We start from the raw sequence: 25,000 nt of genomic DNA on the forward strand, positions 1-25,000 counted from the left end.
ACTAACGATCAGGATTAAGAAACACTGCCCTACTCCACTAACGATCAGGATTAAGAAACACTGCTCTACTCCACTAATGATCAGGGTTAAAAAACACTGCTCTATTCTACTAACGATCAGGATTAAGAAACACTGCTCTACTCCACTAACGATCAGGATAAAGAAACACTGCTCTATTCTACTAATAATCAGGATTAAAAAACACTGCTCTACTCCACTAACGATCAGGATAAAGAAACCCTGCTCTACTCCACTAACGATCAGGATTAAGAAACACTGCTCTACTCTACTAACGATCGGGATTAAGAAACACTGCTCTATTCTACTAACGATCAGGATTAAGAAACACTGCCCTACTCCACTAACGATCAGGATTAAAAAACACTGCTCTATTCTACTAACGATCAGGATTAAGAAACACTGCCCTACTCCACTAACGATCAGGATTAAGAAACACTGCTCTACTCCACTAATGATCAGGGTTAAAAAACACTGCTCTATTCTACTAACGATCAGGATTAAGAAACACTGCTCTACTCCACTAACGATCAGGATAAAGAAACACTGCTCTATTCTACTAATAATCAGGATTAAAAAACACTGCTCTACTCCACTAACGATCAGGATAAAGAAACACTGCTCTATTCTACTAACGATCAGGATTAAGAAACACTGCCCTACTCCACTAATGATCAGGATTAAAAAACACTGCTCTATTCTACTAACGATCAGGATTAAGAAACACTGCTCTACTCCACTAACGATCAGGATAAAGAAACACTGCTCTATTCTACTAATGATCAGGATTAAAAAACACTGCTCTACTCCACTAACGATCAGGATTAAGAAACACTGCTCTATTCTACTAACGATTAGGATTAAGAAACAATGCTCTATTCTACTAATGATCAGGATTAAGAAACACTGCTCTATTCTACTAATGATCAGGATTAAAAAACCCTGCTCCACTAACGATCAGGATTAAGAAACACTGCTCTATTCTACTAACGATTAGGATTAAGAAACAATGCTCTATTCTACTAACGATCAGGATTAAGAAACACTGCTCTATTCTACTAACGATCAGGATTAAGAAACACTGCTCTATTCTACTAACGATCAGGATTAAGAAACACTGCTCTACTCCACTAACGATCAGGATTAAGAAACACTGCTCTATTCTACTAACGATCAGGATTAAGAAACACTGCTCTATTCTACTAATGATCAGGATTAAGAAACACTGCTCTACTCCACTAACGATCAGGATTAAGAAACAATGCTCTATTCTACTAACGATCAGGATTAAGAAACACTGCTCTATTCTACTAACGATCAGGATTAAGAAACACTGCTCTATTCTACTAATGATCAGGATTAAAAAACCCTGCTCTACTCCACGAACGATCAGGATAAAAAAACACTGCTCTACTCCACTAACGATCAGGATTAAGAAACACTGCTCTATTCTACTAACGATCAGTATTAAGAAACACTGCTCTATTCTACTAACGATCAGTATTAAGAAACACTGCTCTATTCTACTAATGATCAGGATTAAGAAACACTGCTCTATTCTACTAATAATCAGGATTAAAAAACCCTGCTCTACTCCACGAACGATCAGGATTAAAAAACACTGCTCTACTCCACTATTGATCAGGATTATAAAACTCTGCTCTATTCTACTAACGATCAGGATTAAGAAACACTGCTCTACTCCACTAATGATCAGGATTACGAAACACTGCTCTACTCCACTAATGATCAGGATTAAAAAACACTGCTCTACTCCAATTATGATCAGGATTAAGATACACTGCTCTACTCCACTAATGATCAGGATTAAGAAACACTGCTCTACTGCACTAACGATCAGGATTAAGAAACCTTGCTCTACTCCACTAACGATTAGGATTAAGAAACACTGCTCTACTCCACTAATGATCAGGATTAAGAAACACTGCTCTACTCCACTAACGATCAGGATTAAGAAACACTGCTCTATTCTACTAACGATCAGGATTAAGAAACTGCTCTATTCTACTAACGATGAGGATTAAGAAACACTGCTCTACTCCACTAACGATCAGGATTAGGAAACACTGCTCTACTCTACTAACGATCAGGATTAAGAAACAATGCTCTATTCTACTAACGATCAGGATTAAGAAACACTGCTCTATTCTACTAACGATGAGGATTAAGAAACACTGCTCTACTCCACTAACGATCAGGATTAGGAAACACTGCTCTACTCTACTAACGATCAGGATTAAGAAACAATGCTCTATTCTACTAACGATCAGGATTAAGAAACACTGCTCTATTCTACTAACGATCAGGATTAAGAAACACTGCTCTATTCTACTAACGATCAGGATTAAGAAACACTGCTCTACTCCACTAACGATCAGGATTAAGAAACACTGCTCTATTCTACTAACGATCAGGATTAAGAAACACTGCTCTATTCTACTAATGATCAGGATTAAGAAACACTGCTCTACTCCACTAACGATCAGGATTAAGAAACAATGCTCTATTCTACTAACGATCAGGATTAAGAAACACTGCTCTATTCTACTAACGATCAGGATTAAGAAACACTGCTCTATTCTACTAATGATCAGGATTAAAAAACCCTGCTCTACTCCACGAACGATCAGGATAAAAAAACACTGCTCTACTCCACTAACGATCAGGATTAAGAAACACTGCTCTATTCTACTAACGATCAGTATTAAGAAACACTGCTCTATTCTACTAACGATCAGTATTAAGAAACACTGCTCTATTCTAATGATCAGGATTAAGAAACAATGCTCTATTCTACTAATGATCAGGATTAAAAAACATTGCTCTATTCTACTAACGATCAGGATTAAAAAACACTGCTCTACTCCACTAACGATCAGGATTAAGAAACACTGCCCTTTTCTACTAATGATCAGGATTAAAAAACCCTGCTCTACTCCACGAACGATCAGGATTAAAAAAACACTGCTCTCCTCCACTATTGATCAGGATTATAAAACTCTGCTCTATTCTACTAATGATCAGGATTAAGAAACACTGCTCTATTCTACTAACGATCAGGATTAAGAAACACTGCTCTACTCCACTAATGATCAGGATTACGAAACACTGCTCTACTCCACTAATGATGAGGATTAAAAAACACTGCTCTACTCCAATTATGATCAGGATTAAGATACACTGCTCTACTCCACTAATGATCAGGATTAAAAAACACTGCTCTACTGCACTAACGATCAGGATTAAGAAACCTTGCTCTACTCCACTAACGATTAGGATTAAGAAACACTGCTCTACTCCACTATTGATCAGGATTATAAAACTCTGCTCTATTCTACTAATGATCAGGATTAAGAAACACTGCTCTACTCCACTAACGATCAGGATTAAGAAACACTGCTCTATTCTACTAACGATCAGGATTAAGAAACACTGCTCTATTCTACTAACGATGAGGATTAAGAAACACTGCTCTACTCCACTAACGATCAGGATTAGGAAACACTGCTCTACTCTACTAACGATCAGGATTAAGAAACAATGCTCTATTCTACTAACGATCAGGATTAAGAAACACTGCTCTATTCTACTAACGATGAGGATTAAGAAACACTGCTCTACTCCACTAACGATCAGGATTAGGAAACACTGCTCTACTCTACTAACGATCAGGATTTAAAAACACTGCTCTATTCTACTAATAATCAGGATTAAAAAACCCTGCTCTACTCCACTAACGATCAGGATTAAGAAACACTGCTCTATTCTACTAACGATCAGGATTAAGAAACACTGCTCTATTCTACTAACGATCAGGATTAAGAAACACTGTTCTATTCTACTAATTATCAGGATTAAAAAACCCTGCTCTACTCCACGAACTATCAGGATTAAAAAACACTGCTCTACTCCACTAACGATCAGGATTAAGAAACACTGCTCTACTCCACTAACGATCAGGATTAAGAAACACTGCTCTACTGCACTAACGATCAGGATTAAGAAACACTGCTCTACTCCACTAATGATCAGGATTAAAAAACACTGCTCTACTCCACTAATGATCAGGATTAAGAAACACTGCTCTACTCCACTAACGATCAGTATTAAGAAACACTGCTCTATTCTACTAATGATCAGGATTAAGAAACACTGCTCTATTCTACTAATGATCAGGATTAAAAAACCCTGCTCTACTCCACGAACGATCAGGATTAAAAAACACTGCTCTACTCCACTATTGATCAGGATTATAAAACTCTGCTCTATTCTACTAACGATCAGGATTAAGAAACACTGCTCTACTCCACTAATGATCAGGATTACGAAACACTGCTCTACTCCACTAATGATCAGGATTAAAAAACACTGCTCTACTCCAATTATGATCAGGATTAAGATACACTGCTCTACTCCACTAATGATCAGGATTAAGAAACACTGCTCTACTGCACTAACGATCAGGATTAAGAAACCTTGCTCTACTCCACTAACGATTAGGATTAAGAAACACTGCTCTACTCCACTAATGATCAGGATTAAGAAACACTGCTCTACTCCACTAACGATCAGGATTAAGAAACACTGCTCTATTCTACTAACGATCAGGATTAAGAAACTGCTCTATTCTACTAACGATGAGGATTAAGAAACACTGCTCTACTCCACTAACGATCAGGATTAGGAAACACTGCTCTACTCTACTAACGATCAGGATTAAGAAACAATGCTCTATTCTACTAACGATCAGGATTAAGAAACACTGCTCTATTCTACTAACGATGAGGATTAAGAAACACTGCTCTACTCCACTAACGATCAGGATTAGGAAACACTGCTCTACTCTACTAACGATCAGGATTAAGAAACAATGCTCTATTCTACTAACGATCAGGATTAAGAAACACTGCTCTATTCTACTAACGATCAGGATTAAGAAACACTGCTCTATTCTACTAACGATCAGGATTAAGAAACACTGCTCTACTCCACTAACGATCAGGATTAAGAAACACTGCTCTATTCTACTAACGATCAGGATTAAGAAACACTGCTCTATTCTACTAATGATCAGGATTAAGAAACACTGCTCTACTCCACTAACGATCAGGATTAAGAAACAATGCTCTATTCTACTAACGATCAGGATTAAGAAACACTGCTCTATTCTACTAACGATCAGGATTAAGAAACACTGCTCTATTCTACTAATGATCAGGATTAAAAAACCCTGCTCTACTCCACGAACGATCAGGATAAAAAAACACTGCTCTACTCCACTAACGATCAGGATTAAGAAACACTGCTCTATTCTACTAACGATCAGTATTAAGAAACACTGCTCTATTCTACTAACGATCAGTATTAAGAAACACTGCTCTATTCTAATGATCAGGATTAAGAAACAATGCTCTATTCTACTAATGATCAGGATTAAAAAACACTGCTCTATTCTACTAACGATCAGGATTAAAAAACACTGCTCTACTCCACTAACGATCAGGATTAAGAAACACTGCCCTTTTCTACTAATGATCAGGATTAAAAAACCCTGCTCTACTCCACGAACGATCAGGATTAAAAAAACACTGCTCTACTCCACTATTGATCAGGATTATAAAACTCTGCTCTATTCTACTAATGATCAGGATTAAGAAACACTGCTCTATTCTACTAACGATCAGGATTAAGAAACACTGCTCTACTCCACTAATGATCAGGATTACGAAACACTGCTCTACTCCACTAATGATGAGGATTAAAAAACACTGCTCTACTCCAATTATGATCAGGATTAAGATACACTGCTCTACTCCACTAATGATCAGGATTAAAAAACACTGCTCTACTGCACTAACGATCAGGATTAAGAAACCTTGCTCTACTCCACTAACGATTAGGATTAAGAAACTCTGCTCTACTCCACTATTGATCAGGATTATAAAACTCTGCTCTATTCTACTAATGATCAGGATTAAGAAACACTGCTCTACTCCACTAACGATCAGGATTAAGAAACACTGCTCTATTCTACTAACGATCAGGATTAAGAAACACTGCTCTATTCTACTAACGATGAGGATTAAGAAACACTGCTCTACTCCACTAACGATCAGGATTAGGAAACACTGCTCTACTCTACTAACGATCAGGATTAAGAAACAATGCTCTATTCTACTAACGATCAGGATTAAGAAACACTGCTCTATTCTACTAACGATGAGGATTAAGAAACACTGCTCTACTCCACTAACGATCAGGATTAGGAAACACTGCTCTACTCTACTAACGATCAGGATTTAAAAACACTGCTCTATTCTACTAATAATCAGGATTAAAAAACCCTGCTCTACTCCACTAACGATCAGGATTAAGAAACACTGCTCTATTCTACTAACGATCAGGATTAAGAAACACTGCTCTATTCTACTAACGATCAGGATTAAGAAACACTGTTCTATTCTACTAATGATCAGGATTAAAAAACCCTGCTCTACTCCACGAACAATCAGGATTAAAAAACACTGCTCTACTCCACTAACGATCAGGATTAAGAAACACTGCTCTACTCCACTAACGATCAGGATTAAGAAACACTGCTCTACTGCACTAACGATCAGGATTAAGAAACACTGCTCTACTCCACTAATGATCAGGATTAAAAAACACTGCTCTACTCCACTAATGATCAGGATTAAGAAACACTGCTCTACTCCACTAACGATCAGGATTAAAAAACACTGCTCTACTCCAATAATGATCAGGGTTAAGAAACACTGCTCTACTCCACTAACGATCAGGATTAAGAAACACTGCTCTACTCCACTAACGATCAAGATTAAGAAACACTGCTCTATTCTACTAACGATGAGGATTAAGAAACACTGCTCTATTCTACTAATAATCAGGATTAAAAAACCCTGCTCTACTCCACTAACGATCAAGATTAAGAAACACTGCTCTATTCTACTAACGATGAGGATTAAGAAACACTGCTCTATTCTACTAATAATCAGGATTAAAAAACCCTGCTCTACTCCACTAACGATCAGGATTAAGAAACACTGCTCTATTCTACTAACGATCAGGATTAAGAAACACTGCTCTATTCTACTAACAATCAGGATTAAGAAACACTATTCTATTCTACTAATGATCAGGATTAAAAAACCCTGCTCTACTCCACGAACTATCAGGATTAAAAAACACTGCTCTACTCCACTAACGATCAGGATTAAGAAACACTGCTCTACTCCACTAACGATCAGGATTAAGAAACACTGCTCTACTGCACTAACGATCAGGATTAAGAAACACTGCTCTACTCCACTAATGATCAGGATTAAAAAACACTGCTCTACTCCACTAATGATCAGGATTAAGAAACACTGCTCTACTCCACTAACGATCAGGATTAAAAAACACTGCTCTACTCCAATAATGATCAGGGTTAAGAAACACTGCTCTACTCCACTAACGATCAGGATTAAGAAACACTGCTCTACTCCACTAACGATCAAGATTAAGAAACACTGCTCTATTCTACTAACGATGAGGATTAAGAAACACTGCTCTATTCTACTAATAATCAGGATTAAAAAACCCTGCTCTACTCCACTAACGATTAGGATTAAGAAACACTGCTCTACTCCACTAACGATCAGGATTAAGAAACACTGCTCTATTCCACTAACGATCAGGATTAAAAAACACTGCTCTACTCCAATAATGATCAGGTTTAAGAAACACTGCTCTACTCCACTAACGATCAGGATTAAGAAACACTGCTCTACTCCACTAACGATCAGGATTAAGAAACACTGCTCTACTGCACTAACGATCAGGATTAAAAAACACTGCTCTACTCCAATAATGATCAGGGTTAAGAAACACTGCTCTACTCCACTAACGATCAGGATTAAGAAACACTGCTCTACTCCACTAACGATCAAGATTAAGAAACACTGCTCTATTCTACTAACGATGAGGATTAAGAAACACTGCTCTATTCTACTAATAATCAGGATTTAAAAACCCTGCTCTACTCCACTAACGATCAGGATTAAGAAACACTGCTCTATTCTACTAACGATCAGGATTAAGAAACACTGCTCTATTCTACTAACGATCAGGATTAAGAAACACTGCTCTACTCCACTAACGATCAAGATTAAGAAACACTGCTCTATTCTACTAACGATTAGGATTAAGAAACACTGCTCTATTCTACTAACGATCGGGCTTAAGAAACACTGCTCTATTCTACTAATGATCAGGATTAAGAAACACTGCTCTACTCCACTAACGATCAGGATTAAGAAACACTGCTCTACTCCACTAACGATCAGGGTTAAAAAACACTGCTCTACTCCACTAACGATCAGGATTAAGAAACACTGCTCTACTCCACTAACGATCAGGATTAAGAAACACTGCTCTACTCCACTAATGATCAAGTCCTCTATTTCAGGGAAATTTGGGAGACCCCGGCCCTGTGGGGTACCGTGGAATGAAGGTACGGCATCACAGTCATACACACCGGATATGACCATGACACACTCTTCATTAAATAAAGTGTATTGCAATAATTGCAAGCTGTTGATGATGATGATAACTGTTGTGTCTTGTTTCCAGGGCGACCGTGGTGGAAGAGGTGACAAGGGCGAGAGAGGCCATAAAGGCTACAAGGTAAACCACACATCCATTGGTGGATTTTATTTCCTCTTTAATCTGTTCTCCCATTAATTATGTAAAGTTTCTTTCCTCTTTGTCTACCCCTCTATTACCTACAATCTCTCTCTCTCTCTCTCTTTCTCTTTCTCTCTCTCTCTATTCCTCTCTCTCTATTTCTCTCTCTTTCTCTTTCTCTCTCTCTATTCCTCTCTCTCCCTATTTCACTCTCTCACACTCTCACTCTCTCTCTCTCTCTCTCTCCCTATTTCTCTCTCTCTTTTTCTCTCTCTCTCTCTCTATTCCTCTCTCTCTCTCTCTTCCTCTCTCCCTATTTCTCTCTCTCTATTTCTCTCTTTCTCTTTCTCTCTCTCTCTATTCCTCTCTCTCTCTCTCTCTCTCTCCCTATTTCTCTCTCTCTATTTCTCTCTCTCTCTCTCTCTCTCTCTCTCTCTCTCTCTCTCTCTCTCTCTCTCTCTCTCTCTTTCTCTCTCAGGGAGACAAAGGACAACGGGGAACAGATGGAGTTGATGGACGTAAGGGTGATCCAGGCTTTTCTGGTCTAGCCGGCTGTAAAGGTTCCCCAGGACCTGACGTGAGTCCTTCTCCTAATGTTGTAATAATTTAAACCCCAGTCCTGCGTTAGGTTTAGGATGTGTCTCTCTGTATCTACACTGAGTATGCAGAACATTAGGAACACCTGCTCTTTCCATGACAAACTGACCAGGTGAATCCAGGTGAAAGCTTTGATCCCTTATTGATGTCACTTGTTAAATCCACTTCAATCAGTGTAGATGAAAGGGAGGAGACGAGTTAAAGAAGGATGTTTAAGCCTTGAGACAATTGAGACATGGATTGTGTGTGTGTCCCATTAATGGTGAATGGCCAAGACAAAAGATTGAAGTGCCTTTGAACGGGGTACGGTGGTAGGTGTCAGGCGCACCGGTTTGAATGTCCGGTTTGAAAACCGCTGCTGGGTTTCATGTGTATCAAGAATGGTCCACCACCCAAAGGACATCCAGCCAAACTGAAAAAACTGTGGGAAGCATTGAAATCCACATGGGCCAGCATCTCTGTGGAACTCTTTCAACACCTTGTGGAGCCCCGATGAATTGAGGCTGTTCTGAGGGCAAAAGGGGGGAGTCCTAATGTTTTGTACAGTCCGTGTTTACAGGGCATTCGGAAATGATTCAGACCCCTTGACATTTTCCACATTTTGCTTGCGTTACATCCTTATTCATCAATCTACACACAATACCCCACAATGACGAAGCAAAGACAGATTTTGTTTTATTTTAAATTTGGCAAATACAGTGCCTTGCGAAAGTATTCGGCCCCCTTGAACTTTGCGACCTTTTGCCACATTTCAGGCTTCAAACATAAAGATATAAAACTGTATTTTTTTGTGAAGAATCAACAACAAGTGGGACACAATCATGAAGTGGAACGACATTTATTGGATATTTCAAACTTTTTTAACAAATCAAAAACTGAAAAATTGGGCGTGCAAAATTATTCAGCCCCCTTAAGTTAATACTTTGTAGCGCCACCTTTTGCTGCGATTACAGCTGTAAGTCGCTTGGGGTATGTCTCTATCAGTTTTTCACATCGAGAAACTGACATTTTTTCCCATTCCTCCTTGCAAAACAGCTCGAGCTCAGTGAGGTTGGATGGAGAGCATTTGTGAACAGCAGTTTTCAGTTCTTTCCACAGATTCTCGATTGGATTCAGGTCTGGACTTTGACTTGGCCATTCTAACACCTGGATATGTTTATTTTTGAACCATTCCATTGTAGATTTTGCTTTATGTTTTGAATCATTGTCTTGTTGGAAGACAAATCTCCGTCCCAGTCTCAGGTCTTTTGCAGACTCATCAGGTTTTCTTCCAGAATGGTCCTGTATTTGGCTCCATCCATCTTCCCATCAATTTTAACCATCTTCCCTGTCCCTGCTGAAGAAAAGCAGGCCCAAACCATGATGCTGCCACCACCATGTTTGACAGTGGGGATGGTGTGTTCAGCTGTGTTGCTTTTACGCCAAACATAACGTTTTGCATTGTTGCCAAAAAGTTCAATTTTGGTTTCATCTGACCAGAGCTCCTTCTTCCACATGTTTGGTGTGTCTCCCAGGTGGCTTGTGGCAAACTTTAAACAACACTTTTTATGGATATCTTTAAGAAATGGCTTTCTTCTTGGCACTCTTCCATAAAGGCCAGATTTGTGCAATATACGACTGATTGTTGTCCTATGGACAGAGTCTCCCACCTCAGCTATAGATCTCAGCAGTTCATCCAGAGTGATCATGGGCCTCTTGGCTGCATCTCTGATCAGTCTTCTCCTTGTATGAGCTGAAAGTTTAGAGGGACGGCCAGGTCTTGGTAGATTTGCAGTGGTCTGATACTCCTTCCATTTCAATATTATCGCTTGCACAGTGCTCCTTGGGATGTTTAAAGCTTGGGAAATCTTTTTGTATCCAAATCCGGCTTTAAACTTCTTCACAACAGTATCTCGGACCTGCCTGGTGTGTTCCTTGTTCTTCATGATGCTCTCTGTGCTTTTAACGGACCTCTGAGACTATCACAATGCAGGTGCATTTATACGGAGACTTGATTACACACAGGTGGATTGTATTTATCATCATTAGTCATTTAGGTCAACATTGGATCATTCAGAGATCCTCACTGAACTTCTGGAGAGAGTTTGCTGCACTGAAAGTGAAGGGGCTGAATAATTTTGCACGCCCAATTTTTCAGTTTTTGATTTGTTAAAAAAGTTTGAAATATCCAATAAATGTCGTTCCACTTCATGATTGTGTCCCACTTGTTGTTGATTCTTCACAAAAAAATACAGTTTTATATCTTTATGTTTGAAGCCTGAAATGTGGCAAAAGGTCGCAAAGTTCAAGGGGGCCGAATACTTTCGCAAGGCACTGTATATATTTTTTAAATACGGAAGTATTCATATCCTTTACTCAGTACTTTGTTGAAGCACCTTTGGCTGCGATTACGGTCTCGGTTTTCTTGGGTTCGACGCTACAAGCTTGGCACATCTGTATTTGGGGAGTTTCTCTGTCAGGTTGGATGGGGAGCGTTGCTGCACAGCTATTTTAAGGTCTCTCCAGAGATGTTCGATCGGGTTCAAGTCCGGGCTCTGGCTGGGTCACTCAAGGACATTCAGAGACTTGTCACGAAGCCACTCCCGCATTGTCTTGGCTGTGTGCTTAGGGTCATTGTCCTGTTGGAAGGTGAACCTTCACCCCAGTCTGAGGTCCTGAGCGCTCTGGAGCAGGTTTTCATCAAAGATCTCTCTGTACTTTGCTCCGTTCATCTTTCCCTCGATCTTGACTAGTCCCAGTCCCTGCCACTGAAAAACATCCCCACATGATGCTGCCACCACCATGCTTCACTGTAGGGATGGTGCCAGGTTCCCTCCAGATGTGATGCTTGTCATTCAGGCCAGAGAGTTCAATCTTGGTTTCATCAGACCAGAGAATCTTGTTTCTCATAGTCTGAGACCTTTAGGTGCCTTTTGGCAAACTCCATGTGGGCTGTCGTGCCTTTTACTGAGGAGTGGCTTCCGTTTGGCCACTCTACCATAAAGACCTGATTGGTGGAGTGCTGCAGAGATGGTTGTCCTTCTGGAAGCTTCTCCCATCTCCACAGAGGAACTCTGGAGCTCTGTCGGAGTGACCATTGGGTACTTGGTCACCCCCCTGACCAAGGCCCTTCTCCCCCGATTGCTCAGTTTGGCCGGACAGCCAGCTCTAGGAACAGTCTTGATGGTCCCAATGTCTCTGAGCTCTACGAACAACTTCTTCAACCTCATGGCTTGGTTTTTGCTCTGACCTGCACTGTCAACTGTGGGGCCTTATATAGACAGGTGTGCCTTTCCAAATCTTGTCCAATCAATTGAATTTACCACAGATGGACTCCAATCAAGTTGTAGAAACATCTTAAGGATGATCAATGGAAACATGATACACCTGAGCACAATTTTGAGTCTCATAGCAAAGGGTCTGAATACTTTTTTATTTTTATGAATGCCTAAATTGTTTTTTTTTAAATGCCTAAAAAAAAAAAAAAATGCCTAAAAACCTGTTTTTGCTTTGTCATTATGGAGTATTGTGATGTCATTATGGGGTATTGTGATGTCATTATGGGGTATTGTGATGTCATTATGGAGTATTGTGATGTCATTATGGGGTATTGTGATGTCATTATGGGGTATTGTGATGTCATTATGGGGTATTGTGATGTCATTATGGGGTATTGTGATGTCATTATGGAATATTGTAATGTCATTATGGGGTATTGTGATGTCATTATGGGGTATTGTGATGTCATTATGGGGTATTGTGATGTCATTATGGAGTATTGTGATGTCATTATGGGGTATTGTGATGTCATTATGGGGTATTGTGATGTCATTATGGGGTATTGTGATGTCATTATGGAGTATTGTGATGTCATTATGGGGTATTGTGATGTCATTGTGGAGTATTGTGATGTCATTATGGGGTATTGTGATGTCATTATGGGGTATTGTGATGTCATTATGGGGTATTGTGATGTCATAAGGAAGTATTGTGTGTAGATTGATGATGACGTGTTATTATTATTAAGGCTGTAATGTAACAAAATGTGGAAAAAGTCAAGGGGTCTGAATACTTTCTGAATGAACTGTGTGTGTGTGTGTGTGTGTGTGTGTGTGTTTACAGTATGTATAGACTAATCACCCCAGAGGTTAGTTTATAAACATTCTGTTAACAGAGAATGTAAACACAGTTATTCTGATTAAGCAGCTTGGTCCACGACACACACACACACACACACACACACACACACACACACACACACACACACACACACACACACACACACACACATTTTAGCCACATGTAGTTATGGGTGTAGGGGCCACTCACTGGGGCTGTATGCTCTGGTGGTTAACAAGTAGTAGAACTCTGTGATGTGGTGAAGCTCTGCTGTTTTTCATCGGGAAACCTCAGGGGCTCTAGAATACTTTGATGTTTGGGTTCTATATTCTGACTTTTGTGTTCTGTTGTTCTATGTTCCATTGTTCCATGTTCTATATTCTGACTTTTGTGTTCTGTTGTTCTATGTTCCATGTTTTGTATTCTGACTTCTGTGTTCTATTGTTCTATGTTCCATTGTTCTGTGTTTAAAGTAGCGTGTTCTGGTTGTAGGGCTCACAGGGAGACGGAGGTCCTAAGGGAGATCCTGGTCCATACGGAACCAAAGGAGCTAAGGTACAGTAAGATGACTTCCTGTTGTACTGTTGTTACCATGGTGACTTGAGCTGGGCGACATAGTTGTTAACATGATGATGTTGACAGTGTATTTTCTGTTTAAGGGAGATCAGGGGAAAGACGGAGAACCAGGACGACCCGGCAACTACGGACTGCCCGGAATCAAGGTACAGCTCTTAATTTGAGCCAGTTTGATGCAGGAAGATAATCTCACAGCAAGACGACATGTAAATTATTGTGGATTACAATTTTTGTTTTGTGTACATGAGTTAGTGTGTACATGTGTTAGTGTGTACATGTGTTAGTGTGTACATGTGTTAGTGTGTGCATGAGTTAGTGTGTACATGTGTTAGTGTGTACATGTGTTAGTGTGTACATGAGTTAGTGTGTACATGTGTTAGTGTGTACATGTGTTAGTGTGTACATGAGTTAGTGTGTACATGAGTTAGTGTGTACATGTGTTAGTGTGTACATGTGTTAGTGTGTGTGTACATGTGTTAGTGTGTGTGTACATGTGTTAGCGTGTACATGTGTTAGTGTGTACATGTGTTAGTGTGTACATGAGTTAGTGTGTACATGTGTTAGTGTGTACATGTGTTAGTGTGTGTGTACATGAGTTAGTATGTGTGTACATGAGTTAGTGTGTACATGAGTTAGTGTGTACATGAGTTAGTGTGTGTTGACATGAGTTAGTGTGTACATGAGTTAGTGTGTGTGTACATGAGTTAGTGTGTGTGTGCATGAGTTAGTGTGTACATGAGTTAGTGTGTACATGAGTTAGTGTGTGTGTACATGAGTTAGTGTGTACATGAGTTAGTGTGTGTACATGAGTTAGCGTGTGTACATGAGTTAGTGTGTACATGAGTTAGTGTGTGTGTACATGAGTTAGTGTGTACATGAGTTAGTGTGTGTGTACATTAGTTAGTGTGTGTGTACATGAGTTAGTGTGTGTACATGAGTTAGTGTGTACATGAGTTAGTGTGTGTGTACATGAGTTAGTGTGTGTGTACATGAGTTAGTGTGTACATGTGTTAGTGTGTGTGTACATGAGTTAGTGTGTACATGAGTTAGTGTGTACATGAGTTAGTGTGTACATGAGTTAGTGTGTGTGTACATGAGTTAGTGTGTACATTAGTTAGTGTGTGTGTACATTAGTTAGTGTGTACATGAGTTAGTGTGTACATGAGTTAGTGTGTGTGTACATGAGTTAGTGTGTGTGTACATGAGTTAGTGTGTACATGTGTTAGTGTGTGTGTGTACATGAGTTAGTGTGTACATGAGTTAGTGTGTACATGAGTTAGTGTGTACATGAGTTAGTGTGTGTGTACATGAGTTAGTGTGTACATTAGTTAGTGTGTGTGTACATGAGTTAGTGTGTACATGAGTTAGTGTGTACATGAGTTAGTGTGTGTGTACATGAGTTAGTGTGTGTGTACATGAGTTAGTGTGTGTGTACATGAGTTAGTGTGTACATTAGTTAGTGTGTATGTACATTAGTTAGTGTGTACATTAGTTAGTGTGTACATGAGTTAGTGTATACATGTGTTAGTGTGGATGTGTACATTAGTTAGTGTGTACATTAGTTAGTGTGTACATTAATTAGTGTGTACATGAGTCAGTGTGGATGTGTGAGGACTACTGTGTATCAAGTCATATGTCATGTTATCATGTCATCTTCTGATAGGGTACACTGGGCCCAAAAGGAGCCAATGGGGACAAAGGACAGCGGGGTGATGATGTAAGTGACTCTAACTCCTGAGAATTATGGGAAGATACTGTTTACATTGAGGTGTTGATGATATCATGTGATATCTTCGTTGTGCATTTCAGGGAGCACCTGGACCGGACGGCCTCCGGGGAGACAAAGTATTCACACTTTACTACTACTACACTGTGTGTGTGTGTGTGTGTGTGTGTGTGTGTGTGTGTGTGTGGTCTGTGAGTGTGTGTGTGTGTGTGTGTGTGTGTGTGTGTGTGTGTGTGTGTGTGGTCTGTGAGTGTGTGTGTGTGTGTGTGTGTGTCTGGTGTGGGTGTGTGGTCTGTGTGTGTGTGTGTGTGTGTGTGTGTGTGTGTGTGTGTGTGTGTGTGTGTGTGTGTGTGTGTGTGTGTGTGTGTGTGTGTGTGTGTGTCTGTGTCTGTGTGTGTGTGTGTGTGTGTGTGGTCTGTGAGTGAGTGTGTGTGTGTGTGTGTGTGTGTGTGTGTGTGTGTGTGTGTGTGTGTGTGTGTGTGTGTGTGTGTGTGTGTGTGTGTGTGTGTGTGTGTGTGTGTCTGTGTCTGTGTGTGTGTGTGTGTGTGGTCTGTGAGTGAGTGTGTGTGTGTGTGTGTGTGTGTGTGTGTGTGTGTGTGTGTGTGTGTGTGTGTGTGTGTGTGTGTGTGGACTGTGTGTGTGTGTGTGTGTGTGTGTGTGTGTGTGTGTGTGTGTGTGTGTGTGTGTGTGGTCTTGTTCTTCTGTCCTGAAATCCCCAAACGTCCCCACTAGGGTAGTAAAACAAGGAACATTCTCCCTCGTGATGACATTTCTCACTACCTCATGAGGACAAAGTAACAGTAGGATTTAGGGTTAGGTTTACAACTAGGGTTAGGTTTAGGATTAGGATTAGGATTAGGATTAGGATTAGGGTTAGGTTTAGGATTAGGGTTAGGTTTACAACTAGGGTTAGGTTTAGGATTAGGGTTAGGTTTAGGGTTAGGTTTAGGATTAGGATTTGTGTGTGTGTGTGTTGACTTCTGTCCATTCTCCTTCAGGGAACCCCAGGAGAGAAAGGAGAACAAGGAACCCGTGGAAACAGAGGACCAAGAGGAGATTTGGTGAGTGATGATAAGGGTGATGTTGATGGTGATGAGGGTGATGGTGATGATGATGCTGGTGATGATGGTGATGGTGGTGATGGTGATGATGATGATAGTGATGGTGGTGATGGTGATGATGATGATGGTGATGATGGTGGTGATGATGATGCTGGTGATGGGTGAGTGATGGTGAGTGATGATGTGGGTGATGTTGATGGTGATGATGATGCTGGTGATGAGGGTGATGGTGATGGTGGTGATGATGATGCTGGTGATGATGGTGATGGTGGTGATGGTGATGATGATGATAGTGATGGTGGTGATGGTGATGATGATGATGGTGATGATGGTGATGGTGGTGGTGATGATGATGCTGGTGATGGTGGTGGTGGTGATGATGGTGATGATGGTGGTGATGGTGATGGTGATGATGGTGGTGATGGTGATGATGTTGATGGTGATGGTGATGGTAGTGATGATGATGAAGGTGTGTGTTGACGGATGTCTTCTGTCCCTTCAGGGTGACCCAGGACCTCGTGGAGATCAGGGCAGAGAGGGTTCATCTGGAGCCAATGGAGAGCCTGTACGTACCCCGGTTCTCGACCTCTGAAACTACACAACGTTTAAAACTCTTCATCATTTAAACTTGATACCCTTCATACCAGCATTCAATCATCAATAGTATTTAGTATCTCATATTTTAATTAGATCCCTGTTAGATAAAACAGCAGCTACTAATTAGATCCCCCATTAGATAAAACAGCAGCTACTAATTAGATCCCCCATTAGATAAAACAGCAGCTACTAATTAGATCCCCCATTAGATAAAACAGCAGCTACTAATTAGATCCCCCATTAGATAAAACAGTAGCTACTAATTAGATCCCCCATTAGATAAAACAGCAGCTACTAATTAGATCCTCATTAGTTAATAACCTCTCTGGGATGTGTGGGATGGTAGCATCCCACCTGGCCAAAAGCCAGTGAAAATACAGAGCGCCAAATTCAAATAAATTACTATAAAAATCTAACTTTCATTAAATCACACATGTAAGATAGCAAATTAAAGCTACAAGTGTTGTGAATCCAGCCAACATGTCAGATTTCAAAAAGGCTTTTCGGCGAAAGCAAACGATGCTATTATCTGAGAGTAGCACCTCCATAAACAAAGAGAGAAAAGTATATTTCAACCCTAGAGGCGTGACACAAAACGCAGAAATCAAAATATAAATCATGCCTTACCTTTGACGAGCTTCTTCTGTTGCCACTCCAATATGTCCCATAAACATCACAAAGGGTCCTTTTGTTCGATTAATTCCGTCGATATATATCCAACATGTCAATTTATTTGATCCAGAAAAACACCAGTTCCTACTTGCGCGACGTGACTACAAAATATCTCAAAAGTTACCTGTAAGCATTGTCCAAAACATTTCAAACTACTTTTGTAATACAACTTTAGGTATTTTTTAACGTAAATAATCAATAAAATTGAAGACGGGATGATCTGTGTTCAATACAGGAGGAAAACAAAGTGGAGCTAGCTTTCAGGTCACGCGCCTCTAACAAAGAGTCCCCTTCACTCTAGCCTCTTTCTGAACAGTGTTACTTCTTCATTGCACAAAGGAAAAACCTCAACCAATTTCTAAAGACTGGTGACATCCAGTGGAAGCGATAGGAACTGCAAGAAGGTCCCTTTGAAATCTGGATTCCCAATGAAAACTCATTAAAAAGAGAGTGACCTCAAAAATAAAAAATCTGAATGGTTAGTCCTCGGGGTTTCGCCTGCAAAATAAGTTCTGTTATACTCACAGAAAGGATTCAAACAGTTTTAGAAACTTCAGCGTGTTATGCATATCTTATCTTCTGGTGATGAGTAGCAGGCAGTTTAATTTGGGCATGCTTTTCATCCAAAAATCAGGATGCTGCCCCCTATCCTAGAAAAGTTTTAAAGAAGCAGCTACTAATTAGATCCTCATTAGATAAAACAGCAGCTACTAATTAAATCCCCCATTAGATAAAACAGCAGCTACTAATTAGATCCCCCATTAGATAAAACAGCAGCTACTAATTAGATCCCCCATTAGATAAAACAGCAGCTACTAATTAGATCCCTCATTAGATAAAACAGCAGCTACTAATTAGATCCCCCATTAGATAAAACAGCAGCTACTAATTAAATCCCCCATTAGATAAAACAGCAGCTACTAATTAGATCCCTCATTAGATAAAACAGCAGTTACTCATTAGATCCCCCATTAGATAAAACAGTAGCTACTCATTAGATCCCCCATTAGATAAAACAGCAGCTACTCATTAGATTCCCCATTAGATAAAACAGCAGCTACTCATTAGATTCCCCATTAGATAAAACAGCAGCTACTAATTAGATCCCCCATTAGATAAAACAGCAGCTACTAATTAGATCCCCCATTAGATAAAACAGCAGCTACTAATTAGATCCCTATTAGATAAAACAGAAGCTACTAATTAGATCCCCCATTAGATAAAACAGCAGCTACTCATTAGATTCCCCCCATTAGATTAAACAGAAGCTACTAATTACATCCCCCCCCCCCCCCCCCCACCATTAGATAAAGCAGTAGTTACTAATTAGATTCCCCCCATTAGATAAAGCAGCAGCCACTAATTAGATCCCCATTAGATTCACTGTTCGATTTAGGGACCTTACAGATAGTTGTATTTTTGGGGTACAGAGATGAGGTGAGATGAGTATCCATTTTATATTTAGGCTGTAGCACATTAACATGTGGAAAAAGTCCAGTGGTGTGAATACTCTGTATGTTGAAGAGGGTGGGCCTCAAGCTGCTCTCTATGTTGAAGAGGGTGGGCCTCAAGCTGCTCTCTATGTTGAAGAGGGTGGGCCTCAAGCTGCTCTCTATGTTGAAGAGGGTGGGCCTCAAGCTGCTCTCTATGTTGAAGAGGGTGGGCCTCAAGCTGCTCTGTATGTTGAAGAGGGTGGGCCTCAAGCTGCTCTGTATGTTGAAGAGGGTGGGCCTCAAGCTGCTCTCTATGTTGAAGAGGGTGGGCCTCAAGCTGCTCTCTATGTTGAAGAGGGTGGGCCTCAAGCTGCTCTCTATGTTGAAGAGGGTGGGCCTCAAGCTGCTCTCTATGTTGAAGAGGGTGGGCCTCAAGCTGCTCTCTATGTTGAAGAGGGTGGGCCTCAAGCTGCTCTCTATGTTGAAGAGGGTGGGCCTCAAGCTGCTCTCTATGTTGAAGAGGGTGGGCCTCAAGCTGCTTTGTATGTTGAAGAGGGTGGGCCTCAAGCTGCTCTCTATGTTGAAGAGGGTGGGCCTCAAGCTGCTCTCTATGTTGAAGAGGGTGGGCCTCAAGCTGCTCTCTATGTTGAAGAGGGAGGGCCTCAAGCATCATTGTCTCACCCCCAGCCCTGAGGAAAGACATGTGGGTGTCTATTTGCATACTTGTTGTTTGTGTACATAGTTTTTTTTTGTTTCCTTCCATTTGTATAGAAGACCCTCGTGCCAAATTGAGTCAAAAGCTTTTTTTGAAGTCAACAAAGCATGAGAAGACTTTGTCTGTTTTGGTTTGTTCGTCAGTAAGGGTATGCAGGGTGTATATTACGTGGTCTGTCGTACGGTATTTTGGTAAGATTTGCTCAGGACATTGTTTTCACTGAGGAAATGTTGGAGTCTTCTGTTGATGATACTGCAGAGGATTTGTCTAAGGTTGCTGTTGACGCACATTCCTGAGTAATTATTGTGATCAAATGTGTCCTTACTTTTGTGGATTGGGGTGGCCAGACCTTAGTTCCAAATATTGGGGAAGATGCCAGAGCTGAGGATAATCTTGAAGAGTTTAAGAATAGCCAATTGTATTTTGTGGTATGTATATTTTATCATTTAGTTTAGAATAACATCAACACCTCAGGCCTTTTGGGGTTGGAGCGTTTGTGCACTACATGACCAAAAGTATGTGGACACCTGCTCGAACAACATCTCATTCCAAAATCATGGGCAATATGGATTTGGTCCCCCCTTTGCTGCTATAACAGCCTCCACTCTTCTGGGAAGGCTTTCCACTAGATGTTGGAACATTGCTGCGGGGACTTGCTTCCATTCAGTCACAAGAGCACATTAGTGAGGTCGGGGACTGATGTTGGGAGATTAGGCCTGGCTCGCAGTCGGCATTCCAATGCATCACAAAGGTGTTTGATGGGGTTGAGGTCAAGGTTCTGTGCAGGCCAGTCAAGTTATTCCATACCAATCTCGACAAACGACAAACCATTTCTGTATGGACCTCGCTTTTTGCATGGGGGCATTGTTGAAACAGGAAAGTGCCTTCCCCAAAACTGTTGCCACAAAGTTGGAAGTACAGAATCCTCTAGAATTTCATTGTATGTTGTAGTGTTAAGATTTCCTTTCACTGGAACTAAGGGGCCATGAAAACAGCCCCAGTTTGCACTATGCATTAGGGCTGGTAGCGTTCTCCTGGCATTTGCCAAACCCAGATTCATCCTTTGGACTGCCAGATAGTGAAGCGTGATTCATCACTCCAGAGATCGTGTTTCCACTGCTCCAGAGTCCGATGGCAGCGAGCTTTACACCACTCCAGCTTACTCTTGGGGTTGCGCATATCCACATCAACAACAAACTAGAATGGTCCAAACACACCAAGACAGTTGTGAAGAGAACACGATAATGCCTGTTCCCCCTCAACAGATTGAAAAGATTTGGCATGTGTCCTCAGATCCTCAAAAAGTTCTACAGTTGAACCATCGAGAGCATCCTGACTGGTTTCATCAATGCCTGGTATGGAAACTATTCAGCCAACCACAAGGCACTACAGAGGGTATTGTGTACAACCCAGTACATCTGGGGCCAAGCTTCCTGCCATCCAGGACCTCTATACCAGGTGGTGTCAGAGGAAGGCCCAGAAAATTGTCAAAGACTCCAGTCACCGAAGTCATAGACTGTTCTCTCTGCTACTGCACGGCAAGCTGCAACAGCTTCTACCCCCAAGCCATAAAACTGCTGAACAGCTAATCAATTGGCCACCCAGACAATTTGCATTGCCCCTCCCTTTTTTACGCTGCTGCTACTCTCTGTTATTATCTATGCATAGTCACTTTACTTCTACCTACATGTACCTCAACTACCTCGACTAACCGGTGCCCCCGCACATTGACTCTGTACCACCTGTATATAGCCTCGATACTGTTATCTGATTTTTGCTCTCAATTATTTATTTTTATATTTTCTTATTTATATGTATTTTCTTTATTTTTTCTTTCTTCATTTTTTACTTCAGTTTATTTAGTAAATACTTTCTTAACACTGATTTTCCTTAACTGCATTGTTGGTTAAGGGCTTGTCAGTAAGCATTTCACAGTGAGGTCTACACCTGTTGGTTAAGGGCTTGTCAGTAAGCATTTCACAGTGAGGTCTACACCTGTTGGTTAAGGGCTTGTCAGTAAGCATTTCACTGTGAGGTCTACACCTGTTGGTTAAGGGCTTGTCAGTAAGCATTTCACTGTGAGGTCTACACCTGTTGGTTAAGGGCTTGTCAGTAAGCAGTTCACAGTGAGGTCTACACCTGTTGGTTAAGGGCTTGTCAGTAAGCAGTTCACAGTGAGGTCTACACCTGTTGTATTTGGCGTATGTGACAAAATACAATGTGATTTGATGTGTAGGCCAGTGATCCAAAAATCTAAATGTCCATTTTAAATTCAGGCTGTAACACAACAACATGTGGAATAAGTCAAGGGGTGTGAATTCATTCTGAATGCACCGTATGCATTACTCTGACCATTTTATCTCCATAATGCAACACTTTGAAAGGCTGTGGCCAACGATAGCGAACGACTTGACAAAAGTGATCCGCTCGAACGCGCCCACTGCTTCCTACTTCCTGTCTACACTGTTTCTACTTCCTACTTTCTGTCTACACTGTTTCTGCTTCCTACTTCCTGTCGACACTGTTTCTGCTTCCTACTTCCTGTCTACACTGTTTCTGCTTCCTACTTCCTGTCTACACTGTTTCTGCTTCCTACTTCCTGTCTACACTGTTTCTGCTTCCTACTTCCTGTCCACACTGTTTCTACTTCCTACTTCCTGTCTACACTGTTTCTGCTTCCTACTTCCTGTCTACACTGTTTCTACTTCCTACTTCCTGTCTACACTGTTTCTGCTTCCTACTTCCTGTCTACACTGTTTCTACTTCCTACTTCCTGTCTACACTGTTTCTGCTTCCTACTTCCTGTCTACACTGTTTCTATTTCCTACTTCCTGTCTACACTGTTTCTATTTCCTACTTCCTGTCTACACTGTTTCTGCCACCTATGCTGTTACATAATTAAATGGTGTTATAATTACAAACTTTTACGACGGTGTCTTAGGGCGGGCTATGTGTGTATGTGCGTGTGTGTGTGTGTGTTGTAAGTCTAACAGTTTTGTTGTGTGTGTTTCAGGGTGACATCGGCAGGGCGGGGTCTCCAGGATACAGAGGAGATGAGGGCGCCCCCGGACCAGAGGTTGGGAAACTAATCAATCAATTTGTTTATCCATTCCGTCATCTAGTTAACACATGTATTTGTCTCACACACATTTATCACTAAGCTGGGAGTCTTATCACACATTTATCACTAAGCTGGGAGTCTTATCACACATGCATCACTAAACTGGGAGTCTTATCACACCTGCATCACTAAGCTGGGAGTCTTATCACACATGCATCACTAAGCTGGGAGTCTTATAACACCTGCATCACTAAGCTGGGAGTCTTATCACACCTGCATCACTAAGCTGGGAGTCTTATCACACATTTATCACTAAGCTGGGAGTCTTATCACACATGCATCACTAAGCTGGGAGTCTTATCACACCTGCATCACTAAGCTGGGAGTCTTATCACACCTGCATCACTAAGCTGGGAGTCTTATCACACATTTATCACTAAGCTGGGAGTCTTATCACACATGCATCACTAAGCTGGGAGTCTTATCACACCTGCATCACTAAGCTGGGAGTCTTATCACACCTGCATCACTAAGCTGGGAGTCTTATCACACATTTATCACTAAGCTGGGAGTCTTATCACACATGCATCACTAAGCTGGGAGTCTCATCACACCTGCATCACTAAGCTGGGAGTCTTATCACACCTGCATCACTAAGCTGGGAGTCTCATCACACCTGCATCACTAAGCTGGGAGTCTTATAACACATTTATCACTAAGCTGGGAGTCTCATCACACCTGCATCACTAAGCTGGGAGTCTTATAAGACATTTATCACTAAGCTGGGAGTCTTATCACACATTTATCACTAAGCTGGGAGTCTCATCACACCTGCATCACTAAAATGGGAGTCTCATCACACATTTATCAATAAGCTGGGAGTCTCATCACACCTGCATCACTAAGCTGGGAGTCTTATCACACATGTATCACTAAGCTGGGAGTCTTAGAACACATTTATCACTAAGCTGGGAGTCTTATAACACGTTTATCACTAAGCTGGGAGTCTCATCACACCTGCATCCCTAAGCTGGGAGTCTTATCACACCTGCATCACTAAGCTGGGAGTCTCATCACACATTTATAACTAAGCTGGGAGTCCTATAACACCTGCATCACTGAGCTGGGAGTCTTATCACACCTGCATCACTAAGCTGGGAGTCTTATCACACCTGCATCACTAAGCTGGGAGTCTTATCACACATGCATCACTAAGCTGGGAGTCTTATCACACCTGCATCACTAAGCTGGGAGTCTTATCACACATTCATCACTAAACTAGGAGTCTCATCACACATTCATCACTAAACTGGGAGTCTTATCACACATGTATCACTAAGCTGGGAGTCTCATCACACCTGCATCCCTAAGCTGGGAGTCTTATCACACCTGCATCACTAAGCTGGGAGTCTCATCACACATTTATAACTAAGCTGGGAGTCCTATAACACCTGCATCACTGAGCTGGGAGTCTTATCACACCTGCATCACTAAGCTGGGCGTCTTATCACACATGCATCACTAAGCTGGGAGTCTTATCACACCTGCATCACTAAGCTGGGAGTCTTATCACACATTCATCACTAAACTAGGAGTCTCATCACACATTCATCACTAAACTGGGAGTCTTAACACATATGTATCACTAAGCTGGGAGTCTCATCACACCTGCATCACTAAGCTGGGAGTCTCATCACACATTTATCACTAAGCTGGGAGTCTTATCACACATTCATC

At 41.1% G+C, this 25,000-nt stretch overlaps 1 protein-coding gene across 3 annotated transcripts in view; it reads left to right on the plus strand.

Annotated features, from left to right (window-relative positions):
• Positions 1–25,000, plus strand: part of col6a1 (collagen, type VI, alpha 1) — a 71,029-nt gene that overhangs the window by 15,377 nt on the left and 30,652 nt on the right. For all 3 annotated transcript variants that reach the window (XM_036966989.1, XM_036966988.1, XM_036966987.1), the window contains exons 10-19: positions 8,510–8,554; positions 8,674–8,727; positions 9,206–9,304; positions 13,915–13,977; positions 14,082–14,144; positions 15,662–15,715; positions 15,808–15,843; positions 16,723–16,785; positions 17,288–17,350; positions 23,216–23,278. In XM_036966989.1, coding sequence (XP_036822884.1) covers positions 8,510–8,554; positions 8,674–8,727; positions 9,206–9,304; positions 13,915–13,977; positions 14,082–14,144; positions 15,662–15,715; positions 15,808–15,843; positions 16,723–16,785; positions 17,288–17,350; positions 23,216–23,278 — 603 coding nt within the window. The remainder of the gene's footprint in view (positions 1–8,509; positions 8,555–8,673; positions 8,728–9,205; positions 9,305–13,914; positions 13,978–14,081; positions 14,145–15,661; positions 15,716–15,807; positions 15,844–16,722; positions 16,786–17,287; positions 17,351–23,215; positions 23,279–25,000) is intronic.

The sequence above is a fragment of the Oncorhynchus mykiss genome, chromosome 28, assembly GCF_013265735.2.
Source record: "Oncorhynchus mykiss isolate Arlee chromosome 28, USDA_OmykA_1.1, whole genome shotgun sequence".
Lineage (NCBI taxonomy): Eukaryota > Metazoa > Chordata > Actinopteri > Salmoniformes > Salmonidae > Oncorhynchus > Oncorhynchus mykiss.